Below are 24,992 nucleotides of genomic sequence, written 5' to 3' on the forward strand. Positions count from 1 at the left end.
ATTTCTATCCATGGATTATGGATAACTCATTTTTCACCACCCCTATTTTTCTTTTTGCATGTCTGATTCACAAAATTATTTTCAAAGATTAAGTGAATCTAACTCCATGAAACAGGAGGCAAGCAAGGAGTAAGATACAACTGATCACAAAAAAAGATTTGAGAATTAAGTCCTAATAAATGTGCGGGCACAAATAACTCCATTTTGAGATGATGTTAATGTCATTATTCAAACTATGAAAAATCACGTCTGTGTATGTGGTGTCTCAGCAACTGTGATGTCGGTGCATTGTTATATAGAATGTAGGGTACCTCAGAGGTGAGCAGTTGATTTCTCAGCCTCTAGATGGATAGGGAGTTTTTTTCCCTGAGTAAACTGACGCTTACTGTGAACTCCTTCCTGCTCACCATTGTCCTTTTTACAGTGTTATTTTACATGGAGGCAACTTCTGTTAAATCTCCCATTAACAGCCAAATAGGGACACTAAGTGATGTGGTATTACCTTGCAGGGAGCTAGATCATGCAGTAAAACTACAGGAGTTTCCTTGTGTAAATCCAAAGGAGATAACCAGGTAGAACATATCGCTTAAAAATTGCCTGGAATTTAGCTGTTCACAGTTTTCCGGGTGATACCCCTTTCCAAAGGGAAAATCCCACCACACCAATAGTACTGTTTCACCGGTCACCTAAGTAAGTTAGGTGCTGAGCCACACTGATTCTTGATATCCTGCTTGCAGCTCCACAGTTAATCATATCAACAAATACATAAAAGCAGCACCTGAACCACAACAGGCGAATGACCTGCTCAACAATCCTGAAGACCAAGGTGTGAGAGTACCAAACTTTAAAAACATGGCAAGGCTGTTCTAATGAACACAAGGAGATGATGGACAGAGCGCTGAAACTTTTCAGACACTCACGCCTCAGTCACAGATCTGGGTTGAATCCATCATCATTTTTTAGCTCACTTTGCCATCCCAGTTCAGACCCAGCTATATGCAAATCAGTCTTGACCATGTGCCTCATGGGAACAGTCCAGTCCGAACTGCCAAGCCAGGTCTTCCCTGTACCAGTAACAATCAATCCATCAATCCATCAATCAGGGATTTGCAAAGCGCACAACTCACCCGTGAGGGTCTCAAGGCGCTTGGGGGGAGGTCATACAGCTCCAATTGAGCTGAAGAGCCAGATGTTGAGGTTCTTCCTGAAAGTGTGCAGAGTAGGGAAACATCTGATGTTGAGCAGGAGTTCGTTCTACGTCTTTGCTGCGATGTAGGAGTAGGCTATTTCACCTATTCGGGCTCTACATATGCACAGGGTTTAGGCGAGGGTAAGGTCGGAGGAGGGGAGGTTTCGTTTGAGTGTGTGGAAGGAGACTCTTTTGTTGAGGTATGGGGGCCCTGTGTTGTGTTGTGAAGGGTTTTGTAGGCGTGAGTGAGTAGCTTGAAGGTTACCCTCTTCTCGACGGGGAGCCAGTGGAGGCATGTAGGTGCTGGGTGATGTGTTCATGTGTGGGATGCCAAGGATGAGCCTGGCAGGGTTGTTCTGAATGGTCTGGACGTTCTGGGAGCAGGGATTTGTTGATGCTGACTTAGAGGGTGTTTCCTTAGTCCAGTCTGCTGGTTATGAGTGCGTGGGTGATGGTCTTTCTGGATTCGGCGGGGATCCACTTGAAGGTCTTGCGAGGATGCGGAGGGTGTTGTGGCATGAAGAGGAGATGCCGTTGATCTACATGGTCATGATGAAGGAGGAGTTGAATATGATGCGGAGGTTACAGGCATGGTCCGTGGGAGTAGGGGGGCTGCTGAGAGCAGAGAGCCACCAGGTGTTGTCCCATGCTGAGGGGGTGGGTCTGAGGACGAGTACTTCTGTCTTCTCTGAGTTGAGCTTCAGACAGCTGCTGCTCATCCAGCATGCAACGTCTTTCATTCCTTCCTGGAAGCTGAGACTGGTGATGGGTTGCCTCATGAGGTAGAGGATGAGCTGGGTGTCGTCAGTGTAGGATACTATGCTGAGCCCATCTTTTCTGACGATGGCGGCGAGGGGGGCCATGTCGATGTTGAAGAGCTTGGGGCTGAGCGACGATCCTTGGGGTACTCCATAGTTTATCTCAGTGTGTTTGGAGAGTAAAGGCAGGAGTCTGATCCTTTGGATTCAGCTGGTGAGGAAAGAGCAGATCCAGTCAAGGGCAGTTCCCTGTATGCCGGTTTAGTGGAGTCTGGTAGTGAGAGTGTGGTGGGAGACAGTGTCAAAGGCTGCAGAGAGGTTAAGTAAGATAAGGGATGCCTTGTGGACCTGATCGAGGAGGGTGTAGATGCAGCCCGTGGTGGCAAGGAGGGCAGTCTTGGTGCTTTGATTGCTGCGGTATCCAGATTGGAAAGAGTTGAAGATGGAGTTGGCTTCTATGAAGTTCGTGAGTTGGGTGTTGATGATCTTCTCAGTGACTTTAGCCGCGAAGGGGAGGAGAGAGATGGGTCTGTAGTTTTTGAGGTTCATATGGTCTGCGGAGTGCCTCTTGAGGAGGGGCTTCCGTATCTTTCCAGTTATCAGGGAAAGTGCCAGATTCGAAGGAGGTGTCGATGGTGCATCGTAGCTCATGAGCTATGTCAGTGGCATCTCTGTGGAAGATGTGCGGCTGGCAAGGGGTTCGTGGCAGCTCCTGAGTGAACGCTCTTCATGGTTTCGGTGGTGCCTTCGGAGTGACAGGGGTCCAGATTGAGATGGCAGGCTAGCTGGCGTAGCTGGAGATGGGCGTGGTTTCGGCATCAGGTGTCTGTTTGTCGAAGTTGTTGTAGAGGGACTTGATCTTGAGATGGAAGTAGGATCCGAGTTTGTTGCAGAGGTCCTGGGAAGGTGTGACATCTGAGGCTTCGCTAGGGGGTTTGGTGAATTCCTGAATGATGCTGAAGAGTTCTATTGAATTGCTGGATTTGGCGAGGATTTTGTCCTGGATGAAAATCTTTTTGGTGGATCTGATGCGTTGGTGGTTTCCTGTCATGGCGTTCTTGTAGGTGACCCGAGCTTCCGGGGTTTTGGTGTTTCTCAATACTTTCGAGACGTCTGTAGGTGCGTCTGGATTTTCTGAGGTTGGTGGTGAACCAGGTAGCTTTCATGGGGCGCTGTCTGTAGGAGTTACAGAGGGGGGCGAGCTTGTCTGCGTAGTTGGTTATCCATCTGTGGAGTTTGTTGGCTGCAGAGTTGACGTTGGTCATGGTGGGAGGAGGATCGTGGTTGAGGGTGGAGTTGGGGTGCTCCTCAGTGGCCTTGTTCCAATTCCTTCATGGAGAGCATGGTGTGTTTTTGGGAGCTGTGTTTTTTTTTAAGGAGAAATGTACGCAGTGGTGGTCTGTTCAGGGGGGCTGTTTGGTGTGGCTGAAACAAATGCTGTTTCCTCCTGTGAAGATGGGGTCGAGGGTGTACCCTGCTTTGTGGGTGGGGATGGTGAAGAGTTCTTTCAGTCCGATGTTGCCGATATTGTCCAGGAGGGCCATGGAGTTGGGGTCGCTGAGATTGTCGAGGTGGAAGTTCAGGTCTCAGAGCAGTATGTAGTTGAAGAAGGCGATGGCATGGGGCACGAAGAGGTCCATGATTGTTGTGGTGAATGCGGTTTGGGGTCATGGAGGTCTGTGGGCAATGGTTGTTCTGGGGCTGGTCCGGACCAGGAAGTGAAGGTGCTCCATGGGGGATGAGGAGTCGTTAGTACTGGAAGTGGTGAGTAGTAGGGAGTTCTTGTGTGCGGTGGCGAGCCCTCCTCCTCGGTGGTTGGGTTCGGTCCTTCCTCTGGATCTTATATCCGTTGGGGATGGTGGTGGCGATGTTGGGGGCGGAGGTAGAGTTGGTCCAGGTTTCCACAAGGAAGGCGACATTTCTAGAAAGGGTGTCAAGGAGGTCCTAGATTTCTACTGCGTGCCTGTGCAGGGAGTATACGTTGAGGAGGATGCACCTTAGGGGTTCAGGTGTGCTGGTGTCCGGAGGGTGGTTGGTGGCCACGGGGTTTTGGAGAATGGTACAGGTGGGTCAGTAGTGTCGGCAGGAAAACTGCCCATGGTTGGTGTTCAACATTGACAGCTAGCAGTTGTTCCTTCCAGGGTTGAGTGAGTGGAGGGCAGCTGAGTCGTAGCAGTGGGAGGTCAGAGAACCAGGGTCGCTGGGCGGGTTGTGTACGGGTGTAGACGGGCTTGCCTTTGGTGCACCATTAATTAGGGGTTGGGGAGGGTGAGCAGCTGGGAGGTGGGAGCAGGAACTGGGGGGGTGGGGGGGAGATGCCATGGGGGCAGCAGCGGTGGGAAAAGGACAGCGAAAACAGGCAAAAAGCAACAGAGGACACAACAAGGCCCAGTAACAGTGAAAAATGACTAAAGACAGAAAAACAGGCACAATAAACAATAAAATAGACAAAAGGCACAGTAAAAGTGAATAAAGACTAAAAAACAGAAAATCAGGCACAATAAACAGGAAGACAGACAAAAGACAGAAAGACAGAGAAGGCAGTCGAGCAGACCAGCAGAAGGCCAAGGCTCTCCCACTGGACCACCAGGGATGAGGCAAAGGCAGGAGCCTGCGAGTGGAGGAGGGCCTTGAACACCTACCTGCAACCAGAGAATGATGGGGGCAGCGGCACAGTGAGAGAGCTGCATGAAGGGGAGAGCAGAGTAACCTGAACAGGAGATCAGAGGGCTTGGAAACATCAGCCAAGCTAGGAATCCAGTGGCAAAGTGAGTAAGAGACCCACGTCTGGGCATGCCCTGCCAACTTAGGGTGAACAAAGCAAACACAAGGAGATAATGGACGGAGCGTTACAACGAGAGAGGTGCTCGGGGCAGCGGTGCAACGACAGAGCAGCACAAGGGGTGAGCAGAGTTCCCTGACCAGGAGGTCAGAGGGCTTGGAAACAAGCATCCTGGGCCAGGTTTCGGGGTAACATCCCTCATCAGCCAAGCTAGCTTGAATCCAGTGGCAAAGTGAGTAAGAGACCCACGTCTGGGCATACCCTGCCAACTAAGGGCGAAAAAAGCAAACGCAAGGAGTTGATGGACAGAGCACTGAAACTTTTCAGACATTCATCCCCAGTCACCCCCAGTCACAGATCTGGGTTGAATCCATTATCGTTCTTTAGCTCACTTCTCCACCCCAGTTCAAACCCAGGTATATGCATATCACTCTTGACCATTTGCCTCATGGGAACAGTTCAGCCTGAACTGTCAAGCCAGGTCTTCCCTGAGTATGTGAATGCTTGTCAGAGGTAGTGCAGTAACAAAAAGGAGGGGGGCTCATGAGGCCCCCCTCCTAGGGCACTTTGGATCCCATCTCCCCGGGGTTTTATTATATCAATGGAAGGGTGCCATGTGGACCTCCTTCTGGGGCTTTACCATGCCCCAGGGACCACCACCTCCCTGGGGCTAAATGTAAAAATAAGCAAGGGGGGCCAGGTCGACCCCTCAGGCCCCATGAATGGCCACATCCCCAGGGAATATTAAAAAATAATACTAGGAAAGGGGCCGTGTCCCCCCTCCCTGTCCTGATTTTGGCTCCAGGGACCCCATCCACAGTGTCTGGACACATTTAAGTAGTTGCACAGGCCCCACCCAGGGCACTCAGTGTGCTGTGAATGGGACGGAGAGGGAGCCTGAATTACCCCTGCAGTCCCTACTAGCTCCCTACTCCTCTCTGAGCTGGCATTGCTCTAGCACACATGGAGTTGCTAAATATGCAGCTCCCATGTGCAGGAGCAATTCTGTCATCTGTTTCCGTACCCACATGACAGCAGACAGGGAAACAAATGAAAGCTCCTCTCTCAGTGAGCAAAAGCAGTTTGACAGCTTCCACTTGCTGGGAGTGGAGTTGGTGTTTGCTCTTGTTTGGCGGAACCTGTCACACCTCCCGCCAAGCAAAAGCAAACTGCTGTCTTCTCAAGGTGGGCACCTCAGGAGATAGCAGCAGGAGGGTGGGGGTCTCCAGTGTCATTAATGGATCCAGGACGGAGGATGTTTGACTCCCCTCCTTTACTTTTCACGGGCCAGCCCCATGGAGGTGGTGGTCCTGCATATATGGCCCAGGAGGGGGACACAGCCCACCTTCCCTTTCCTGCTCTTTGTGCCCCATGGAAGTGGTGGTTCCTGGGGCTAATAGTAAGTAGAAGGGGAGGCTCCACCCAGCCTCCCTCTTTAATAATTTGTAAGCCCCAGGGGGTGGTGGCCACCTGGGCCTTTAAATGGCTGAGGAGGGGGCCACACACCAAGTGAATAAAGAAGCCCCGGGGAAGTCGCAGTCCCAGGTGTTCAAAATGGACTTGGGGACTGGAGCTGCATGCGCCCCTCTCTCCATTTGTTTACAAAATAGATTCCCCCAGGCCTGACGGATCCAAGGGCTGAAAAAGAAACTAGCACAGGAGAGTGTGCTTGTTTTTTTCCCCACGGATTCATGACTTTGCAACAGTTTGTGGCAAACGTTTTTTTGAGAAAAAAAAATTCCCTAACGTGGTCACAGAGCTAGGTGGTCAAGGTATTCCTACCCTGCCCCCTTTTCTTCATTTTAATTTTTGTTTGAGACTCGACTGAAGCTGAGTCCCAAGATGGCTGACAACAATTCCTGGTTGAAGTGTTGGCAGCCAATCAGATTTCTGCACGAGATAGGGAGGGTTCGCGTCCCTAGTAAACAAATTTGGGTTTCATGTAATAACTCTAAAACTACTGAATGGATCGACACCAAATAACAAAAAGCGTGCTTTCTGGACCAAGACCAAGAGCTACCTTTCTGTCAAGCCTGGTGTAATTCTGTTCAGCAGTTCTGGCTGTAGTTGTTTTCAAAATCTCTATGGCAAACAACATTTTGTTTTACCCTTCCCTTTTTCTCAGTCCCTGCTTGACGGATCACCCTGAAACGTTCCATATACAACTAGACGAAGTAGGGCACTTTTTTAGAAACTTTTATGAAGGTTCTTCAACCGGTGTCAAAGATATCAGCAAGTCAAAAAACGAAACTAGGCGGCCTGTGATTGGAAACTACTTGGGACTTGCAAGTAGCACTACAGAGCGTAGCGCGCTCATAGGAGCTTGTATAAGGACTTTTTAAACAATTTTCGATTTGTACCTTTGTTTAATTTTGAACTGCTGCCGTTTTTTGGCTTTTAAATAAGTACCCACTTACTTGCACTATAATTGTGTTTCACCGCGTTTGGAGCGGGTCCTTCTCCCGTCGAGGCAGCACTGCGGCGGCCATCTTGGGTTGGGGGGGTTGCACAGAGAAGCTGCGCACGGTCTAGTCACCGCAAGGACGCTAGACCGGTATTTAAACGGGGCAAACTAGGCGGCCTGTGATTGGAAACTACTTGGGACTTGCAAGTAGCACTACAGAGCGTAGCGCGCTCATAGGAGCTTGTATAAGGACTTTTTAAACAATTTTCGATTTGTACCTTTGTATAATTTTGAACTGCTGCCGTTTTTTGGCTTTTAAATAAGTACCCACTTACTTGCACTATAATTGTGTTTCACCGCGTTTGGAGCGGGTCCTTCTCCCGTCGAGGCAGCACTGCGGCGGCCATCTTGGGTTGGGGGGTTGCACAGAGAAGCTGCGCACGGTCTAGTCGTCGCAAGGACGCTAGACCGGTATTTAAAACGGGCCATGCTGACGCGCAGCGGGCATGCGCTGCGGGCTCGCCGGAGCATCGCCGGAGTCACGCCAGAGTCCAGCCCGTCTGCGCCCGTCCGCGCACGAACGGGCGCAGGGGCTGGGACGACTGGTCAGCGTCGCATATACTCCCCAGAGGAGCTTAAATCCTTGAATACAGGTGAGCCCTTGGGGGACCAGCCGGTCTTGCTGCTGCTTAAAAACCACGGCATATCCCGGCCTGTCAAGGTCACACCTATCCTGGGTAAACATCCTACTCTAAAAATAGCTAGCCTTAACACTCGCTCGCTCCATTGCCATCATTTGGAGGTATATAATATGCTTCAGGACAGTGATATCGATGTCCTGACTCTCTCGGAGACCTGGACGGATGAGAATTCGATGCCTGATATCATTGCCGCCGTTCCAAGCGGATATGATGTAATGTGGCACAACCGCCCAGGGGGCTCACGGGGGGGGGTGGGGTGGCTATCCTCTATAGGAAGACTTTGACAGTTGAAAAGGTATTAACAGAGACGATCGACCTAGCCGATCTGCTCGGGGTAAAGGTCACTGTACATAATGTGTGCTGGGTGATTTTGTCGGTCTATCGCCCGCCTAAGTCAACTCCCCTTTTCTTTGACCTATTGTGTCCTATTATATCTGACTTTAGTTCAAGATATACAAAAATCCTGGTAACAGGGGATTTTAATTTACATTGGGACAAGCCCAATTGGGACTCACCCACGCGTCAGTTAGACACATTAATGTCTGCACTGGGTTTTAAACAGATTGTGGATGCCCCAACACATGTAAAAGGCCACACTCTCGACCTCATGTGGACCACAGATGCCACTCTAACATTTAGTGAGGCAGTGCCCTGTGTCTGGTCAGATCACTGCTTGGTCTCTTGTGAGATCCCCCTCAATAGCGGGGTTGTTCGTAACTCACACGGTTCTAGAAAAACCCGGAAATGGGCTGAAGTCAATCTGATGTCTCTGACCAAGTCACTCCTGGAACCCCCCCAGGTCTTAGAGTTGGATCGTAATCTGGACCGAGAATACTCTGATTAACGAGAAGTATGACTCGGGCGATCGATCAAATAGCGCCAGTGAGAGTACAGCAAATAAAGGGATCAGGGAAAGCCCTCTGGTTCACGCCACACTTAAGGGAAGCTAAAACAAAGCTTAGGAAGTTAGAAAGGTTGTGGAGGAAATCCAAGCAGGACATGGATAGGAATATCTATAAGGCCTCCCTCCATCAATATAAAAAACTTATGATCCGAGCTAAAGCGGATTACCTTGAGTCGCGCCTAAGCAAGGCTGCTAATATCCAGAAAGAAACCTTTAAAGTATTGGCCGAGCTGAGTAAAAAACCTGACAATGCTAAGGCCCCTTTCGACTGTAACACCTTCCAGGCCTATTTTCTGGAGAAGGTGAAGATCATTGTCCAGGAGATAGAGAATGGGGCAGCGACAGGGACTACCACCGCCCTAACATCTAAAAATGCGAGCGATTGCTCTCTTGAAGTGTTCCCGGAGATGGATGCACTAATCTTGGAACAGCTGATGGGTAAAATTAAATCTGGCTCCCCAGCTGACCCATGTCCACCTGAGATCTTTCGTGTCGCGCGCCCTCTATTAGAGGATTGTATCATCTCTCTCCTCAATAGATCGCTAGACATGGGATATCTGCCGAGTGAACTTAAGGAGGCGCGGGTAAGACCCTTATTGAAAAAACCGGGTTCGGATCCTGCAGTGTTAAAGAATTACAGACCCATCTCCCAGCTGCCCTTTCTCTCAAAAATCCTTGAGCAGCATGTTCTACAGTCCCTGTCGTGTTATCTGGAATCTCACCACCTACTCCATGATAGACAGGCAGGTTTTCGAGCCCATCACAGCACCGAGTTGGTGATGCTCTCGGTGCTGGACAAACTAAGAGGCAGGGCTGACTGTAAGAAAGCGAGCGCCCTGATTTTATTAGATCTATCAGCGGCGTTCGATACTGTCAGCCACACCCTGCTCTTAGATAGATTAAAGAACTTCGGGATTAAGGGCTTGGCTTTTCAGTGGTTAGAATCCTTCCTTACAGGAAGGACCCAAAAGATACAACTGGGGGATGAAACATCTGAGATGGGGATTTTAGAGTGTGGGGTACCGCAGGGGTCTGCCCTGTCCCCGCTTCTATTTAATCTGTACCTGCAACCACTGATTGCTTCGCTGGCTGTGATGGACTGTAAAGTCTTTAACTACGCGGATGATACGCAGTTGCTGCTAAGTATAAATGACACCACGGCTGCACAACTCCAATCCCAGAACATCTTGAGGTTCACGGTGCAATGGATGACGGATAACCTTTTAAAAGTCAATCCTGACAAAACTGAGATCTTAGTTATCCCATCCACCTCCTCACCTTGGAGTGATCTCTATTGGCCTATGGAGTTGGGCCCTGCCCCAAAACCAAGCCTGGCTGTAAAAAGCTTGGGGATTAGGCTGGACGGTGACCTGTCGATGGCTCCTCAGATCTCGTCGGTTGTAGGCAGCTGTACAAATATCATTCGGCAACTGCGGAAGTTATCCCCTATCCTCTCACAGCCCATGATGCGATCAATTGTGGCTGCCACTATCATTTCCAGAATTGATTATGGGAATGCTCTCTATCTTGGCCTACCCAAAACCCTTACCAACAGGCTCCAGGTCTTAATGAATGACGCTGCCCGATTGATCTTTAGACTCCCGAGGAGGTCTAAAGCCACTCCTTTATTACAAAGCCTACATTGGCTTCCAATTAAAGATAGAGTGGAATTTAAGAGTTTGTGCACAGCTCATAAGGCAATCTATGGGAAGGCTCCAGCCTATATCAAAGAGCGCCTGCAGCTATATTGTCCGGTGAGAACACTTCGGTCTTCGGACTCGCAGCTGCTGACCTGTCCTCGCTATAGGCTAGCGACGAAGGGAGGGAGAGCCTTCTCAGTGTTGGTTCCCCAGCTGTGGAACAGCTTGCCTGGAGGGCTGCGTGAGGAAGGAAACCTCTTAAGATTTAGAAAAAGCCTAAAAACGCTATTGTTCAGGAGAAGCCTGAGCATGGTATAATTTAGTGTTGCTTTCTGCTCTGGTTCCGTTGTGTTATTGTCTTGTACCATTTTGTTTCCTGGCGCTTAGAGACCCGCAGGTGATTAGGCGCGGTATAAAATTAAAATAACAATAACAACAATAACAATTTTCCAATGGAAACTAGGTCCTAACTATAACTACCTACCTATAACTACCTACTGCGTGTGTGTATATATATATATATATATATATATATATATATATATATATATATATATATATATATATATATATATATATATATATATATATATATATATATATATATCGCTCAACAACTCCAGGTAGATCCCCAGGAATGAAAAGACAGCACTTGGGAGGTTCCTTCTCACGCAGTAGTTTATTAACTACAGGCTAAACCACAGACGCGTTTCGGCGATTTGCCTTCGTCAGTGTGTGTATCCACACGCACAAACCGGTACATTTATAAAAATAGCATTTAACATCATGCAAGGGTTACACCCCTTAATTGGCATCGACAGAGGACTAGAAACCTCACTACAAGCGCGAGCTCCATTTTGTAATGGTCAAATATTAACATCTGCTTAACTCAATGCTCATGATAGATGTAATAAGCAAATTAAACCTACGGATAGGTAAGCGCGCTATGTTTGGAGGTACACAAATTAATCAATTGTGCTACAATTGCACTATTAAATACAGCCGTGGATCGGCAACAGTCCCCTGGGGATATACAGAGCCAATAGATGATGTGTCCCCCTCTTGCACTAAAGATACTATATCATAATTGAAAAACAGGCTAAGTCATCCTGTATAAACTGATAGAACTATCAGAGAAGAAGCAAGCAATATATATGTATGTATGTATGTATGTATGTATGTATGTATGTATGTATGTATGTATGAGCAAGGTGGACCTGTCCACCGAAACGCGTCTGATCGTTTTTTCTTGCAAATAAAGACCCTTGATTTGAATTCCACGGAGTCGGTGCCTGTTTTTCGAAAGGATTGTGAACACAGGATTGGGTTCATATATATATATATATATATATATATATATATATATATATATATATATATATATATATATATATTCAGACACAGCTAAAGCCCACACAGCTGAAGGGATTGACACCAAATTTTGCAGAAAGCTAGATCCTAGTCCAGAAAGAGTGCATTTTGTGATTTAGTCTAAATCCCATCAGTAGCTTGAGCAATTAATGCTCAAAACGTTGTATATGTAGGACTCTGGGGCTCGGGGATACAAAAGAAATCCTGCTTTCTGATTGGCTGCCACCTCATCACAAGGAAGTGGTGGCAGCCATCTTAGGACTCTGGGCTCGAGTCCTAAAAAGCCGCAGGGATAAGAAGACGTGGGGGAAGGAATGGATGCCCTGTTCCCCTAGACCTGGTGGTAGGGTCTCAGAGGCACAGCGTCTAGTGTCCCCAAATGTTTTTTTATCAAAAACACATGCAGCCCCCCTCCCTGAGCATTTATTGGCCCTGGAGACCCCAGACCCCATCTCCTGGGGCTGGTTCTCTTGCTGTGACCCGGGGAGCCCACCCCCAAGGTACAGCAGTTTCCCTCCCCACACTAGTGGGGGCATGACAACTTGTGTTTGTTCCCCCCTGGCTCCAGTCAAATGGGAGCAAACACTAAGGGGGAGATTTGTTAAGATTTTGCGCCATGTTTGCTTCACAACGTGATGCAAACCAGTGCAAAATCTTTTTTACCCAATTTAATTTCCAGCGCTAAACTTGTTTAGCACTGGAAAAAAAGGAAACGTAATGCAAAGTAGCACATAGCACTGGTGCGCATTACTTTGAGGAATGGGGTGTGCCAAGGGTGGTGCATGGAGACACCCTTGCACCATGGCACAAAGGTGTCTCGGTGGCGCCCGGCAGCTGATTTTAGCAACGGCTCTATTGGGAGGGGAGGAGAGTGCCTTATTTTAGTAAATAAGGAGCTCTCCTCCTCTCTCCTTTTCAAGTAGCACAGTGAGTATTTGCCGCTGCTTCAGTGCGCTACATGGAAAAATAGTAAATCTGCCCCATAGACTGCTCCTAGCCGGCTAGAGCTTTAAAAATGCTCCTGCTGGCTAGGAGCAGACATGAGCTCTGTTACCCTGCCCGCACTGATGTGGGCAGGGAACCAGATCATGCTATTGCTCCCACCCAGAGGGAGCAGTATAAATAGCTGCTCCGTCCAGGTAGGAGCAATGCTGAATCCCTCATCGTGGAGGAAGCCGACTGGGTTTGTGGGGGCCCTGAGGTTCCTACAGTGGCCCATAACTTTGTGCATGGTGGGTGACCTGCGTGGGCACCAGGGCACCCACCTTGAAATATTTTGGGCCCTGGGGATTGGAGTTTCAAGGCCAACTCAGGCTCGGAGAAGGGGCGCATGCGGTCTCCTCCCCTTTAACAAATAAAAGCCCTGGGGATGGGGTCCCCACAGCCTAATAAGGCTTGAAGAGGGTGGCATTTGTCCCCTCTCCCTTTTAAATACATAGGGCCCTGGTGGATAGGGTGCCCAGGGCCTGATGAGGGTCACGTAGACCTCCTCCCTTAGAAATAATATGGCTCTGGGGGATGGGGTCCCCAGGGTCAAAATAGGCTCAGGGAGGGAAGGCCATGTGTCCCCTCCCTTTAATAGTTACTCTGCCACATAGGATGGGATCTCCAGGGCCTAATAAATCTCAGGGGGTCACATGCCCCCTCTCCCCTTCAAAATAAGATACAGCCCCGGGGAATGGGGTCCCTGGGGCCTAACAAGGCATGCCCTAATCCCCTTTTTAATTCTCAGGGAATGGGGTCCCCGGGGCCCAAGAAGGTTGAGGGAAGCGAGACGTACGGATGTATGACGTTACAACGCATGCTTTTACATCGCATGCCTTTACAACGCAGTTTTTACATCGCATACCATTACAACGCATACCGCTTTTGGGTGTTGGATAGTGAATAGTTTAATTTACTATTCCAACTCCAGTCCCCGTGGACACTAGGGAAGGTTATTGGATAGTAAATTAACCTATTCCCTATCCTAGAGCGCCCCCCAGCGCAATGCGTTGTAATAGTTTGCGTTGTAATGACCGCGTTGTAATGGTAGTGCGTTGTAAAAGTTTCCTTGTAAGTGATGTTTCCCGAGACGTACATGCCACCCTCCGCTGTTTAAATGTATTTAGCCCCGGGGATAGGGGCCCGGGATCTAATAAGTCCTTTTTTAAATTTGGTCCCGGGAATTAGGTCTCGGGATCCAAGATGGCTCAGGGAATGAAGCCACACACACCCACCTCTCGCTTACTGTATTTGGCCCTAGGAAATAGGGTCTCCGGGGCCCAAAGGCCAATTGTACATTGTATGGCAAAGGCTCAACCCCCCACCACAGTGTAAGTTGCCTGGGGAAATTTGCCTCAGGCACTGTGGCAAACCCCCTGCCACATATAGTCGAAGGACCTGCGCAGCCAGGTCGTGCAGCCAACCCCATGCCACATGTGCATCTTGGGGTTTACTACATGCGGGTGGTTGGGTGCAGGGCCAGGCCACAGGCCTGGCCGTTCAGCCAAACCCCCACCCTACATGGCCAACAGCTGTGCACGGCAGAGGGTTGGATTTACATATGGTAAGTCAATATTATTTTCAGTTTAAAAAAACCTAGAAATTCACTGAAGAAAACAAGCGGCTACTTGTGCCCTAAGGTAACTATAACTTGCTCCCTCACCATGCACTGCTAACTACCCCACATATTACATCACTCACAACATCTTCTATGACATCATTGATAATGTCACTGCAACATCTGCAATGAAATTATGGATGGGAAAACTGTGCACGGTGGGGTGCCCCATGATCAAGACGGCCTTGAGCAGCATGGGTTGGCTGTATGCAGGGGTGTTGGCAGCAACGGCCAGGCCCTACAGCAAACCCCCAGCCATGCACGGCCGGAAGCCACATGCAGCAGGGGGTTACAGTTACATATGGTAATTAAGTATCACTTAACTTAAGAACATCCTTGAAATTCACTTAAAAACGCAAAGGTTAAAGTAATGTTAGAGTTAGGTGTGATAAAAAGATCTGTTTACACTTTTAATAAACTTTAAAATTCATAAAAAACAAAGGTTAAAGGAATGTCATAGTTAGCTGAATTTGTCAATGACAATATTAGTGTTTGGAACTACAAAAACCACAGAATTTCACAAATTATAGTGAGCAGCACTAACTATGACTCGCACCTTCGCCAAGCACTACTTATGACGTTACATGACATCACTCAGAACATGTTCTATGACAAATTTATGACATTAATGATGATTTCATTGATGACATCACTGATTATATCATCCAAGTGTTTTATGTCTTAGATTGTGGTGGGTAACTCCGATATTACCTTTCTACCTAATTTTTTACAATTTGGGTCCAGCTAATAAGTGTAAGTGTTTACACAACCCATGTGCTCCTAAGGCAGCTTAGCTGTGTAAAGCTATTTGACACATTATAAATGTTTGCATTCAAAAGTAACTGTGTGCAGGTAACAGTTGGATTGTGCTAATAATGTTCCACCTATGTTTTTTAGTTTAGCAGAAAACGATGTCAACAGAAGAGAAAGATTCTACTTAGTAGATGATCATTTTTGTAAGCACCCTTAAGTTATTAGAGAGAATCATGTCAGCATGACAATTTGTACTTAACATAGAAGACTGTGTGCACCTGGTACTAATCGATAGACATGTATAAAGCAATGTACCGGAATATGAAGCTTGGATGATGTCATCAGTCAGGGCCGGCTTTAGGGCAGTGCGACTGGTGCAGCTAAACTGGGCGCTGACCTGGGGAAGGGGTGGTGACTTCGGGTGGGGGCGTTGAGTTCAGAAATAACTCACAATTTAGAAACACCTGCTGCAGAGTTCCTTGTGCGTTCAGTTTTCAGGCAGCAATATAAATGTCAAGATTGCTCTTGTAATTAATGGTCCTGCTATAAGAAAGTTCAGAATTTTGTCTAGGGGCAGTTTTGACTCGCCATAAAGTGGCAGAAAGTGTTAGTATGCCTGTTGCAAAGCATGCGTACCATGTAGATCACAGATCTGTATTTTATGTGGATAGCTGAGGGGATTACTGATTTTGTCACATAGATGCTTTTGTTACACAGTTCATAAGATACAACCCCAATATAGAACAGTGACTGTGCAAACTGTCAAAGAACTGCATGCAAAGTGCATTAAATAGTTAGGATGTAATGTTTTCCCCCAGTCTTTCATTATCTATTCCTAATGTTGCTAAATAGGGTTTGTTTGGGTCGATATGCATTCTTATTGATAATGCCAGCCCTTACCAGTGCTTTAAAATAAATGAACTGTATGTGAGAGAGGGACTTTGGAGTGATGAGGGGTACTTTTGCCTGCTGGTAGTCAGGGAATCCAAGGGTTATGGGGGGGGGGGGGTTTAAAAAGGGATTGTCAAACTGGGCACCACCAGTGCTAAAGCTGGTCCTGTCATGAGTGATGTCATCAATTATGTCATTGGAGATATCAGTGATGTCATAAATTATGTCATAGAACATGTCATGAGTGATGTCGTATGTGAGACTATAAGCAGTGCATGGCTGGGCGCAAGGTATAGCTAGTGCTGCTAACTATAACTAGTGAATTTCTGTGTTTTTGTTTAGTTCAAAACATTAATCATTGACAAATTCACCTAACTATAACGTTACTTTAACCTTTGTTTTTTTCAGTGAATTTCGCAGTTTAAAAAAAATGAAAACAGATCTTTTTTATCACAAATTACTGTAACGTCACCATAACCTTTGCTTTTTTCCCGTGAAAAAAAATTATATATATATATATATATATATATATATATATATATATATATATACACACACACATATACACACATATATATATATATATATATATATATATATATATATACACACAGAAGAACTCTCTCCAAAGAAGCCAATAAAAAAGGCAAGAAAGAACGCAGACCACCGTGGCTCATAAGTTGCTGTTTATTCAGGTTCCAGGATTAGCGCAGCAGCCATGACGCGTTTCGTCCCTCACAAGGGACTTGATCACATGACGCGCTTTAGATCTTACAATTGGATTAAATACTTTTTGTGTTTTTTATGTTTTTTTTAATGCATGCACCATGTGACCTCAACTTTTAAGTGACAGTTCAATAAATATAAATAAAAGAATTCTCAATGTATCAACCATTTCATGTATAAATGTGCGCAAACAATGACGTGCATGAATAAATATACATTAATATGTACAAAATCATCAATCCACTATCAAAACCATGTACGAACATATACAAACGGCATTTCTTGTTGCTGTGAACACTGTTTTAAATAATTATGTGAAAACAATCAAAAGTGCAAATAGTGATTCAACTATGCAAAAGACCAAATATAAAATAGTTTAAAAGCAAGGCAGTAATCAGTTGCTGAGTTGTTGAATAAGTTCAAATGGGGATTTGAAAATCTAGAAAGAAGAAATAGATATAAAAAGTCTTATAATCCTCATCATGATGTTCCAATATATTTTCAGATGGTCACAATAAACCAATAGATTGATGGATGTATAATGTGGAAAGGGGATAAATACATATCCTACAAAGATGTGTCTGTGGATACGAGAAAGCTCCAGTAGCACGTGCAAAATGATGCGTCAATAAATACATATCTAAAACCCTAAACAAACTCATCACATATGATTATATATGAAAAAATCCAAATTTTATCCATGTACAAATAACAGAATAAATATCTAAAAGTTTTTTTAAACAACAGCACGGGCTACACTTCCCTCCGTAAAATGTTTACACTGTACAGCATAAATTTCAACCTAATTTTAACATGACAACCACTATTTTCTTGTTATAATTCAGTTCAGGTATCAAGGCTCGAATGAAGTTCCTCAGTAGCGTTTAAACCCCCTTGGTAATTGGTATCAAGGTTTAGAATATACATCATCTCTAATCTACGAAGGGCTTTCAATCGGTCCCCACCCCTCTTGGACATTGGGACTGAATCCAATAAATAATATCGCAGCTCCTTCGGATTGCCTTCATGTTTTTCATGGAAGTGGCATGCCATCGGGTAGGAAGAATCATTGTTTTTAATTGCTCTAATATGCTGTAACACTCTTTTATGGCCTTGTAAAACAGTACTGCCGACATATTTTAGTTTGCAAGGGCATTTCAATACATAGATTACATGGTCTGATTTACAATTTAAAACTTTGTCAATGACAATTTCTCTTTCACTGAACGGAGTTCTATATTTGGTCATTGACACCCCATGTTGGCACGCCTTGCAAATTTTGCATTTGAAAAAGCCTGTGCGTTGGGATAACCAAATACCTTTGATTGGAGGCCCACACGGATAATTTTTTACCAAACTATCTCTCATGGATTTACCACGACGATATGAAATTGCTGGTTGTTGTGGAACTGTTTTACCAGTGATGGGATCCTGTCTGATTAAGTGCCAATTTTTCTTTATTATTTTTCTGACTGCACCCTCTTGTCGGTTAAAGTTAAGAATAAATCTAAATTTATCTTGAGATTTATTCTTTTCTAACTCTTTGTGTTGATTCATCAATGTTTCCTCTCTGGTTACTTCTTTACATTTTATGAGGGATCTGTCTAGACACTTCTTACTGTACCCTCGCTCTTGGAATCTTTTTATGCATTGGCCCTGAGCTTGCACCAAATTCTGTTCATTACTGCATATGTGCTTAAGTCGTAGTAATTCCCCATAGGGGATACTTTGAATTAACTGCCCAAGATGGGCACTGCTGGCATGCAGAACAGAATTCCCTGCGGTAGGCTTGCAGTGCAAGCGAGTCTCCAATTTGCCATGATCCACAAAAACTTCCATGTCCAGAAAATTCACAGATTTATCACTAATGCATGCACTGAAGGTAAGATTAAGTTGATTAACATTGATCTTGCTGATACATTTTTCAGCCTCCTCTTCAGTGCCCTGCCATACCAGGAAGAAGTCGTCTATAAACCTCCACCAGGTCCTAATGTGTCTGGACATGGTTTCCCGGTGCTCTACCATGAGAACCAGTTCCACCCACCAGCCCATATGCAAACAAGCATAGCTGGGGGAGAAGCTGGCTCCCATGGCGACACCTCTTGCCTGCTGATAATAAGTATTCTGGAATAGGAAAATGTTGTTAGTCAGGCAACTTTCAATCATATTCAAGAGCATATTGGTATGTTCATTATGTTCAGGGCCCCTGCGTGCTAAATAATATTTGATTGCTCGAAGGCCATTTTGTGTCTTCTGGACGTATACAACGATGTCACATCTAGTGTAATCAGCAAGAAATCATCACGCCATTTAAAATTTAACATCTTTTGTAGAAAATCCCCGGTATCTCGAATATAAGATTTTAAGGACTGAACATAGGTTTTGAGGAAAAAGTCAATGTAAATAGAGGTTCTTTCAAAAATACTATTTCTGGCTGATATTATCGGCCTACCTGGAGGAGTAATTGCATCCTTATGTATCTTCGGGATGAAATACAAGATCGGTGTTGTTGGATTGTTGTTCCTTAGGTATTTGTATTCACCCGTAGATAACAATCCGGTGCTTCTCCAAGCAGATAGCTTTAAATTGTAGATACCGTGTGTTGCCAATAATGTTTGTTTATTGCAACGCCTGTAGCAGTCAATGTCATTCAATTGTTTCATGGCCTCGCTAATGTAGTCATCACGTTTCCACAAAACTACGTTGCCGCCTTTATCTGCGCTCCTTATGACTATGTTGTTGTCATTACTGAGTTTGGTTAAAAGTTGATGGTATTGGAGCTCCTTTGTATTTTTTCTTTTTCTGTTATAAGCAGAAGTAGTGCTAAGAACTTTTCTATTTAGATTTTTTAAGTCTAACACTACTTGATCTTGAAAGCTGTCGATGGTATCCTTCAGCATCATCGGATAAAAAGTAGAGGGAGGCTTGAACGATTTATGTGTCATTGATTGGGTAGGTAAAGGAGATAGAGGTGTTTCATGTCTTGTGGAGGAGATGTCTCCCACCTCCAATAATGCTTCCAATACAGATTCCAATTGTTTATCTACCTCTCAGTTATCTGGGCCGGTGCTTTCTCCTATTCGTATAGCTGTGTTGTTGTTGAGACAAGGTTGATTGGTTGGTGGTTTCGACCAGTCAGTTTGTCTGAAATGCTTCTGCAACTTCAACTTGCGTACGCTCTTGTATATGTCAACTCTTGTGGCTGCGTAATTGAACAAATTCTCGGGGCAATATGAAAGTCCCAAAGATAGGAGTTGTTGCTCCGCCTTGTTGAGAACCACTTTAGTTAAATGTATTACTGTTTTAGATTATATTCTGGATTTGTTGTGTTTATTTGCGCCAAAATTTCTTCTATTGGAGTTTCGGTTGTCGTGGATTGTTGCTGTTGTTTTCTGTGCCTGCTTGCTTTGCGCCTCGCCCTGCGTTTTCTACTCCTTTTGCAGCAGGGTTTCCTTGTGGTTTCCGAGGACACAATGTCTGCAGGCGCTCCTGAAATAAAAAATCGACCTCATCAGTCAGCGAACATTTTCTAGCCCCTTCTCTTCTATTTGTTATCCGATTCTCATGCTCATGTTCACTCTCAGCTGCAGAACTTGCATCGGATGCAGATATTAAATCGGGTTGCATGCTGGAAATTGTTTTTTCTATATTGTCCTTAGTATGATGGTGTGTGCCAGCTTTGTCGGCTTTTAAATTTTCATATTTGCGGGCAAACGTAAAAATCCTGCCACATTCATAATCACATCTATCACTGTGAAATTTAAATGACTTGCGTTCACGAATAATATCCTCCTCTTTTTTTAATCTTTTTTCATATCATTTTTCACCTTATCCAAAAGTTCAGTTTCCACCATTTGATCAAGTTCATGATTTAATTTGTCAATTTCTTCCGCCAGTTTATTACAATCTTTCTCTGCATATTTTACCAGGATATATAGTAATTTGCGGGATGATTCTAGATTGGTTTCAGCCCACTCTTGCATCATGTCACGACCTGGTGCCTCGTAGCTTGGAGCCAATAAAATTCGTAATCCCCGCGGTACTCGCCGAACATCAATGTACCGCTGCAGGGACTTAGCTTCCCACCACTTTTTTTGTTCTGAACGCATTTCCTTTTCCAGCAATTTACATTTATCCTTTATCCCAGTATTGGCTGTATTTACCGGTGCATTGTGGGCAATTGAGTACGTGCCCGCCGAGTTTTCATCACTGAATATCGCAGCTGCTGCCAATTCTCTTTCTCTAAACTCGTCTGCCCCCATAGCGCTTGTCCTGTAATTCCCTTTGTATTTGTTGCTGACCAACCGCGGTAACGAGCAATATGGCAAATGCCGTTTTATCGTTCCGCCGTTGTAGATGTCGCCACAACTCTGCTCCCAACTTTTTCCAAATCCCTTGCGTTACTCAGAGCTCCCCTGCACTCTCAATGCCACCGACTCGGCACGCCGCGTGTCCGTCGACTCGTAACCGCCAAGCCCGCAGCGAAGATCCCACTGGCTTCAGCTCCGGTGAGTTAGATTTTAAGACTTGTTGGGAAGCTGCCCACTCTGTAATCCTCCCGGATACCGTTTTGAAAGTCAGTTGCCAGAGTAAATCACCTTTGACATGGGTAGTAAGCCCAATTGTGCAGAGGGGTCCGCGTTTAAGACCGGAGGAGAAACAACCGATCTTTATGCAGAAGAACTCTCTCCAAAGAAGCCAGTAAAAAAGGCAAGAAAGAGCGCAGACCACCGTGGCTCGACAAAGTTGCTGTTTATTCAGGTTTCAGGTTTAGCGCAGCAGCCATGACGCGTTTCATCCCTCACAGGGGACTTGATCACATGACACGCTTTAGATCTTACAATTGGATTAAATGTTTTTTTGAATGCATGCACCATGTGACCTTAACTTTAAAGTGACAGTGCATTGTAAACAAACCATTTGTCAATAAAGTGACAGTGCATGACAAACCATTCTGCATAATAATTTAACATTGAATGGCATATATCCAGAGCTTAACTTATTGCATAAATGCATTATCAGAATAACATAGAAAAACCTATGTACACTCTTATAAATATATAAATATATAAATAAAAGAATTATCTCAATGTATACAAAATGTATCAACCATTTCATGTGTATATGTGCGCAAACAATGATGTGCATGAATAAATATACATTAATATGTAAAAAATCATCAATCCACTATCAAGATTTCTTATAAAATCATGTACAAACATATACAAACGGCATATATATATATATATATATATATATGAACACGAGTTCCACCAGTAGTCAGCAGCAAACAGACTCGATTTCCAACCACTGCACCACCAAGAAACAGGAGACCCAAAGTTTGCTGTGAGTTGATTTATTCTGCAACAGACAGCATAACGTTTCGGCCTGCAAGAGGCCTTGGTCATATATATACATATATATATATATATATATATATATATATATATATGTGGCAATGTGGAATAAAGATAGGTACCTTTGTCCATTGTTCACTATATCAAATATTAAAATGGGGAGCAGCTTGAGCCCTAGTAGGGTAATATGCTCATATGCGTAGGTTTACACATAGGTGTTAAATAAGGTGGAATAACATGTAAACTGTGTACGTGTATCTCAGTGTTGCCTAATATTCTCCCAAGGTCTTACACTTGCAGTAGTGTTCATTACTTATACGTTAAAATACAGGATTTATTTCCTGGCAGCTCAGTATTAGTACCACCATTACTGTCATGCAAATTATCTAGTCCCAAAATTCAGAGAATGGACATTTATAGACTTGGGGCCTCATTTATGAAAAGTGACGCATCGCTACGTGAAAATAGCGACGCATCACTTTGCACTGCGCTCTCCCTGCGACACTAACGATGGGTTATATTTACAGTATGACGCATCATGTCGCAAGGAGTTACAGATACGTCAGTATTTCTGACGTATCTGTAGGCACAAAAGTGACGCATTGCTGGAGCGTGTCACAAAAGTGACACAACTCCAGCAATGTGTACTTTCACATGGGCAAGTCCCATGTTGTTAGTGCCTGCGTCAGTCTCAAGTCTGCCATGAGGCAGGCGTAAGATTTTGATGCATTAGCGTCCAAGAAATGGCGCAGTGAAATCTTATAGATTTCACTGCTTCACTACTATAACGCTTTCTTGCGACAAAACGACCCCCTTGCATATATTATACCTGGGGCAGGCATAATGTGGCGCAGGGGTTTACAAAGTGATGCATCTACCTAGATGCGTCACTTTGTAAATATGGTGCAACAAGGCACATTTTTTACTCCGCTGGTGTGTCACAAAAAGTGACGCACCAGCGGCGTAAAAGTGACGCAAGAGCTCATAAATGAGCCCATTGGTCTCCTCCCCTGCAGGTACACTGCTTTCAAAGTTTTATTGCTTGAGTTGAAGAATGTGCAGTATTTCTGTGTATATGTCCACTGTATCTCTCCAAGTAAGAACCGACGAGTAGCTGCATGAGAGTTGTTTTTTGTGTGTAGGGGGTGCACTATCAGGGCCCCTTGTTTGTGTGCAGCACTAGGCCTGACAAACAGGAAACAAGGACAACACCGGGTAGGTTGGGTAACAGGAGACTGCTTTCACAGCTGGCTTAAAAAAGAATTCCTCAACTGATGGAGCCCTGAACACAGCCCTGAAGAGGCATTCCTTGTGAGATTAGCTTCTGCTGAGAAATATTGCTCTTGAGTACTGTGCTAGACCCTGAAACATTGGAATATTTATTGGTTTTCCACAGAGCTGCCTTCAATCAATCGACTTTACATAGTAATATTCAGAAACGTTATTTATGAGGGTAATTCTGTACTGCAAACAGACTTTCTAGAATAATCGACTAATCCTAGTTAAGTGGTGAGTTTGCTGTTGATGTTAAAATCATCTTTTTCGTGTTTGCATGTATGCATTCATCATCAGCTTCCTATCCTAACTCATAGGATGACCCAAGCTGTCAATGGAGCTGCCTCCTCACCCCCCCTCAGCGCCTTGAGACCCTTGCGGGTGAGTGGTTGCACTTTACCAACCCCTGATTGATTGATTGAAGTTATTACCAATCACTGGTTCGAAGAAGAACATGCCGAAGGTCTCCTCTTTGACGACGTCCAGGGCAGCTCTGACTTTCTTCCGTATTGCTAAAGCAGGCTCCATGTCTTTGTCATCCTCGGTGCGTATGTTGCTGTCAACATAATCATACCTCAGGTCATCAAAGATGTCCATGGTTTGCTCATCACATTTCATGCAGCAGAGGGTGGAGGTAGCCAGCCCGAGTACGAGTAAATAAATATGCCACATTGTTTCACAAGGAGATTCAGACTTGTTGGCTGGAGTCTTCCTTTCTACACTTGTGTCATTCAGCTTTCCTCCATACTGCCTTCCAGGTCATGCTAGATCCTTTCTCAGAAAATAATTTTCCCTTCATGATCTACACTTCGCCTTCAACTTACAACTAACCGAGATCTTGAAAAAAACACAATTTTCTCTACATGATCCTTCCATTGTCAAATAATATACCTTGTGCTTTGCTGTTCTGTTCTAGGATGTCTGTTCAGTCTCTCAAGGTCTCTGCAAGCCCTCTTCTCAGCCACTTGGAAATCTACAGAAGGTATCTGAAGCCAAACCCTGTCTATGAAGGGACCTTGTGTAGGGACACTCTTCAGTTAGCCACACAGTCTGCAATTACCCTTCTGACTCACTCAACAATTTGTAGGTTTGCTATACCGCCAGCTTTCAATATTTTCTATTCTGAAACTAATTTTCCCTCCTTCAGACGTCTGGAGGATCCTTCTTTTTACAATTGTCTCAAAAACCTCCAATTGTTCTGCTTAATTCTAACTAGATTCTGTCTGAAATGTACTAATGCACTGGTAGGTTCACTTCTAAATTATCCATTGCTTTGCTGGCTCTGTTCACATGCAAACAACCTCTTGATAGTCTCTGTTTTTCGTTTTCATCAGGTCTTGAGCAGCACTCTTCTGTCAACCAAGAGCCCTGCAAGATTGACCTTGTTCTGCCACCTTTTGGAATTTTCCACTGTCCGACCTTGCCCCCTGTATAGTTCACCTTAGTATGTCAATGATCCATTCAAGAGAAGCTATTCCCCTACAAATCAATAACTTGAAGATACCACACCCACAGTGTCACAGCCATAAACCCCTTCTCTGTGCAGTATTCCTGAGTAACCTAGCAGGCATTCAATAGATACAAACCCCTATCAATGTCACACTATTTCCCTAAAAACATGCCTAGTTGATGTCAGCTG

The 24,992-nt window shown here is 45.1% G+C and overlaps 1 protein-coding gene across 4 annotated transcripts in view; it reads right to left on the reverse strand.

The window, feature by feature from the left end:
* The window catches only part of IZUMO1 (izumo sperm-oocyte fusion 1), a 268,814-nt gene extending 247,296 nt beyond the window's left edge, over positions 1-21,518 (reverse strand). For 3 of the 4 annotated variants that reach the window (XM_078650920.1, XM_078650919.1, XM_078650918.1), the window contains exon 1: positions 19,174-21,127. In XM_078650920.1, coding sequence (XP_078507046.1) covers positions 19,174-19,666 — 493 coding nt within the window. In that variant the 5' untranslated portion in view covers positions 19,667-21,127. The other variant, XM_078650921.1, reaches the window with a different exon arrangement.
* Positions 21,519-24,992: the final 3,474 nt, after the last annotated feature.

The sequence above is a fragment of the Lissotriton helveticus genome, chromosome 7, assembly GCF_964261635.1.
Source record: "Lissotriton helveticus chromosome 7, aLisHel1.1, whole genome shotgun sequence".
Taxonomy (NCBI): domain Eukaryota; kingdom Metazoa; phylum Chordata; class Amphibia; order Caudata; family Salamandridae; genus Lissotriton; species Lissotriton helveticus.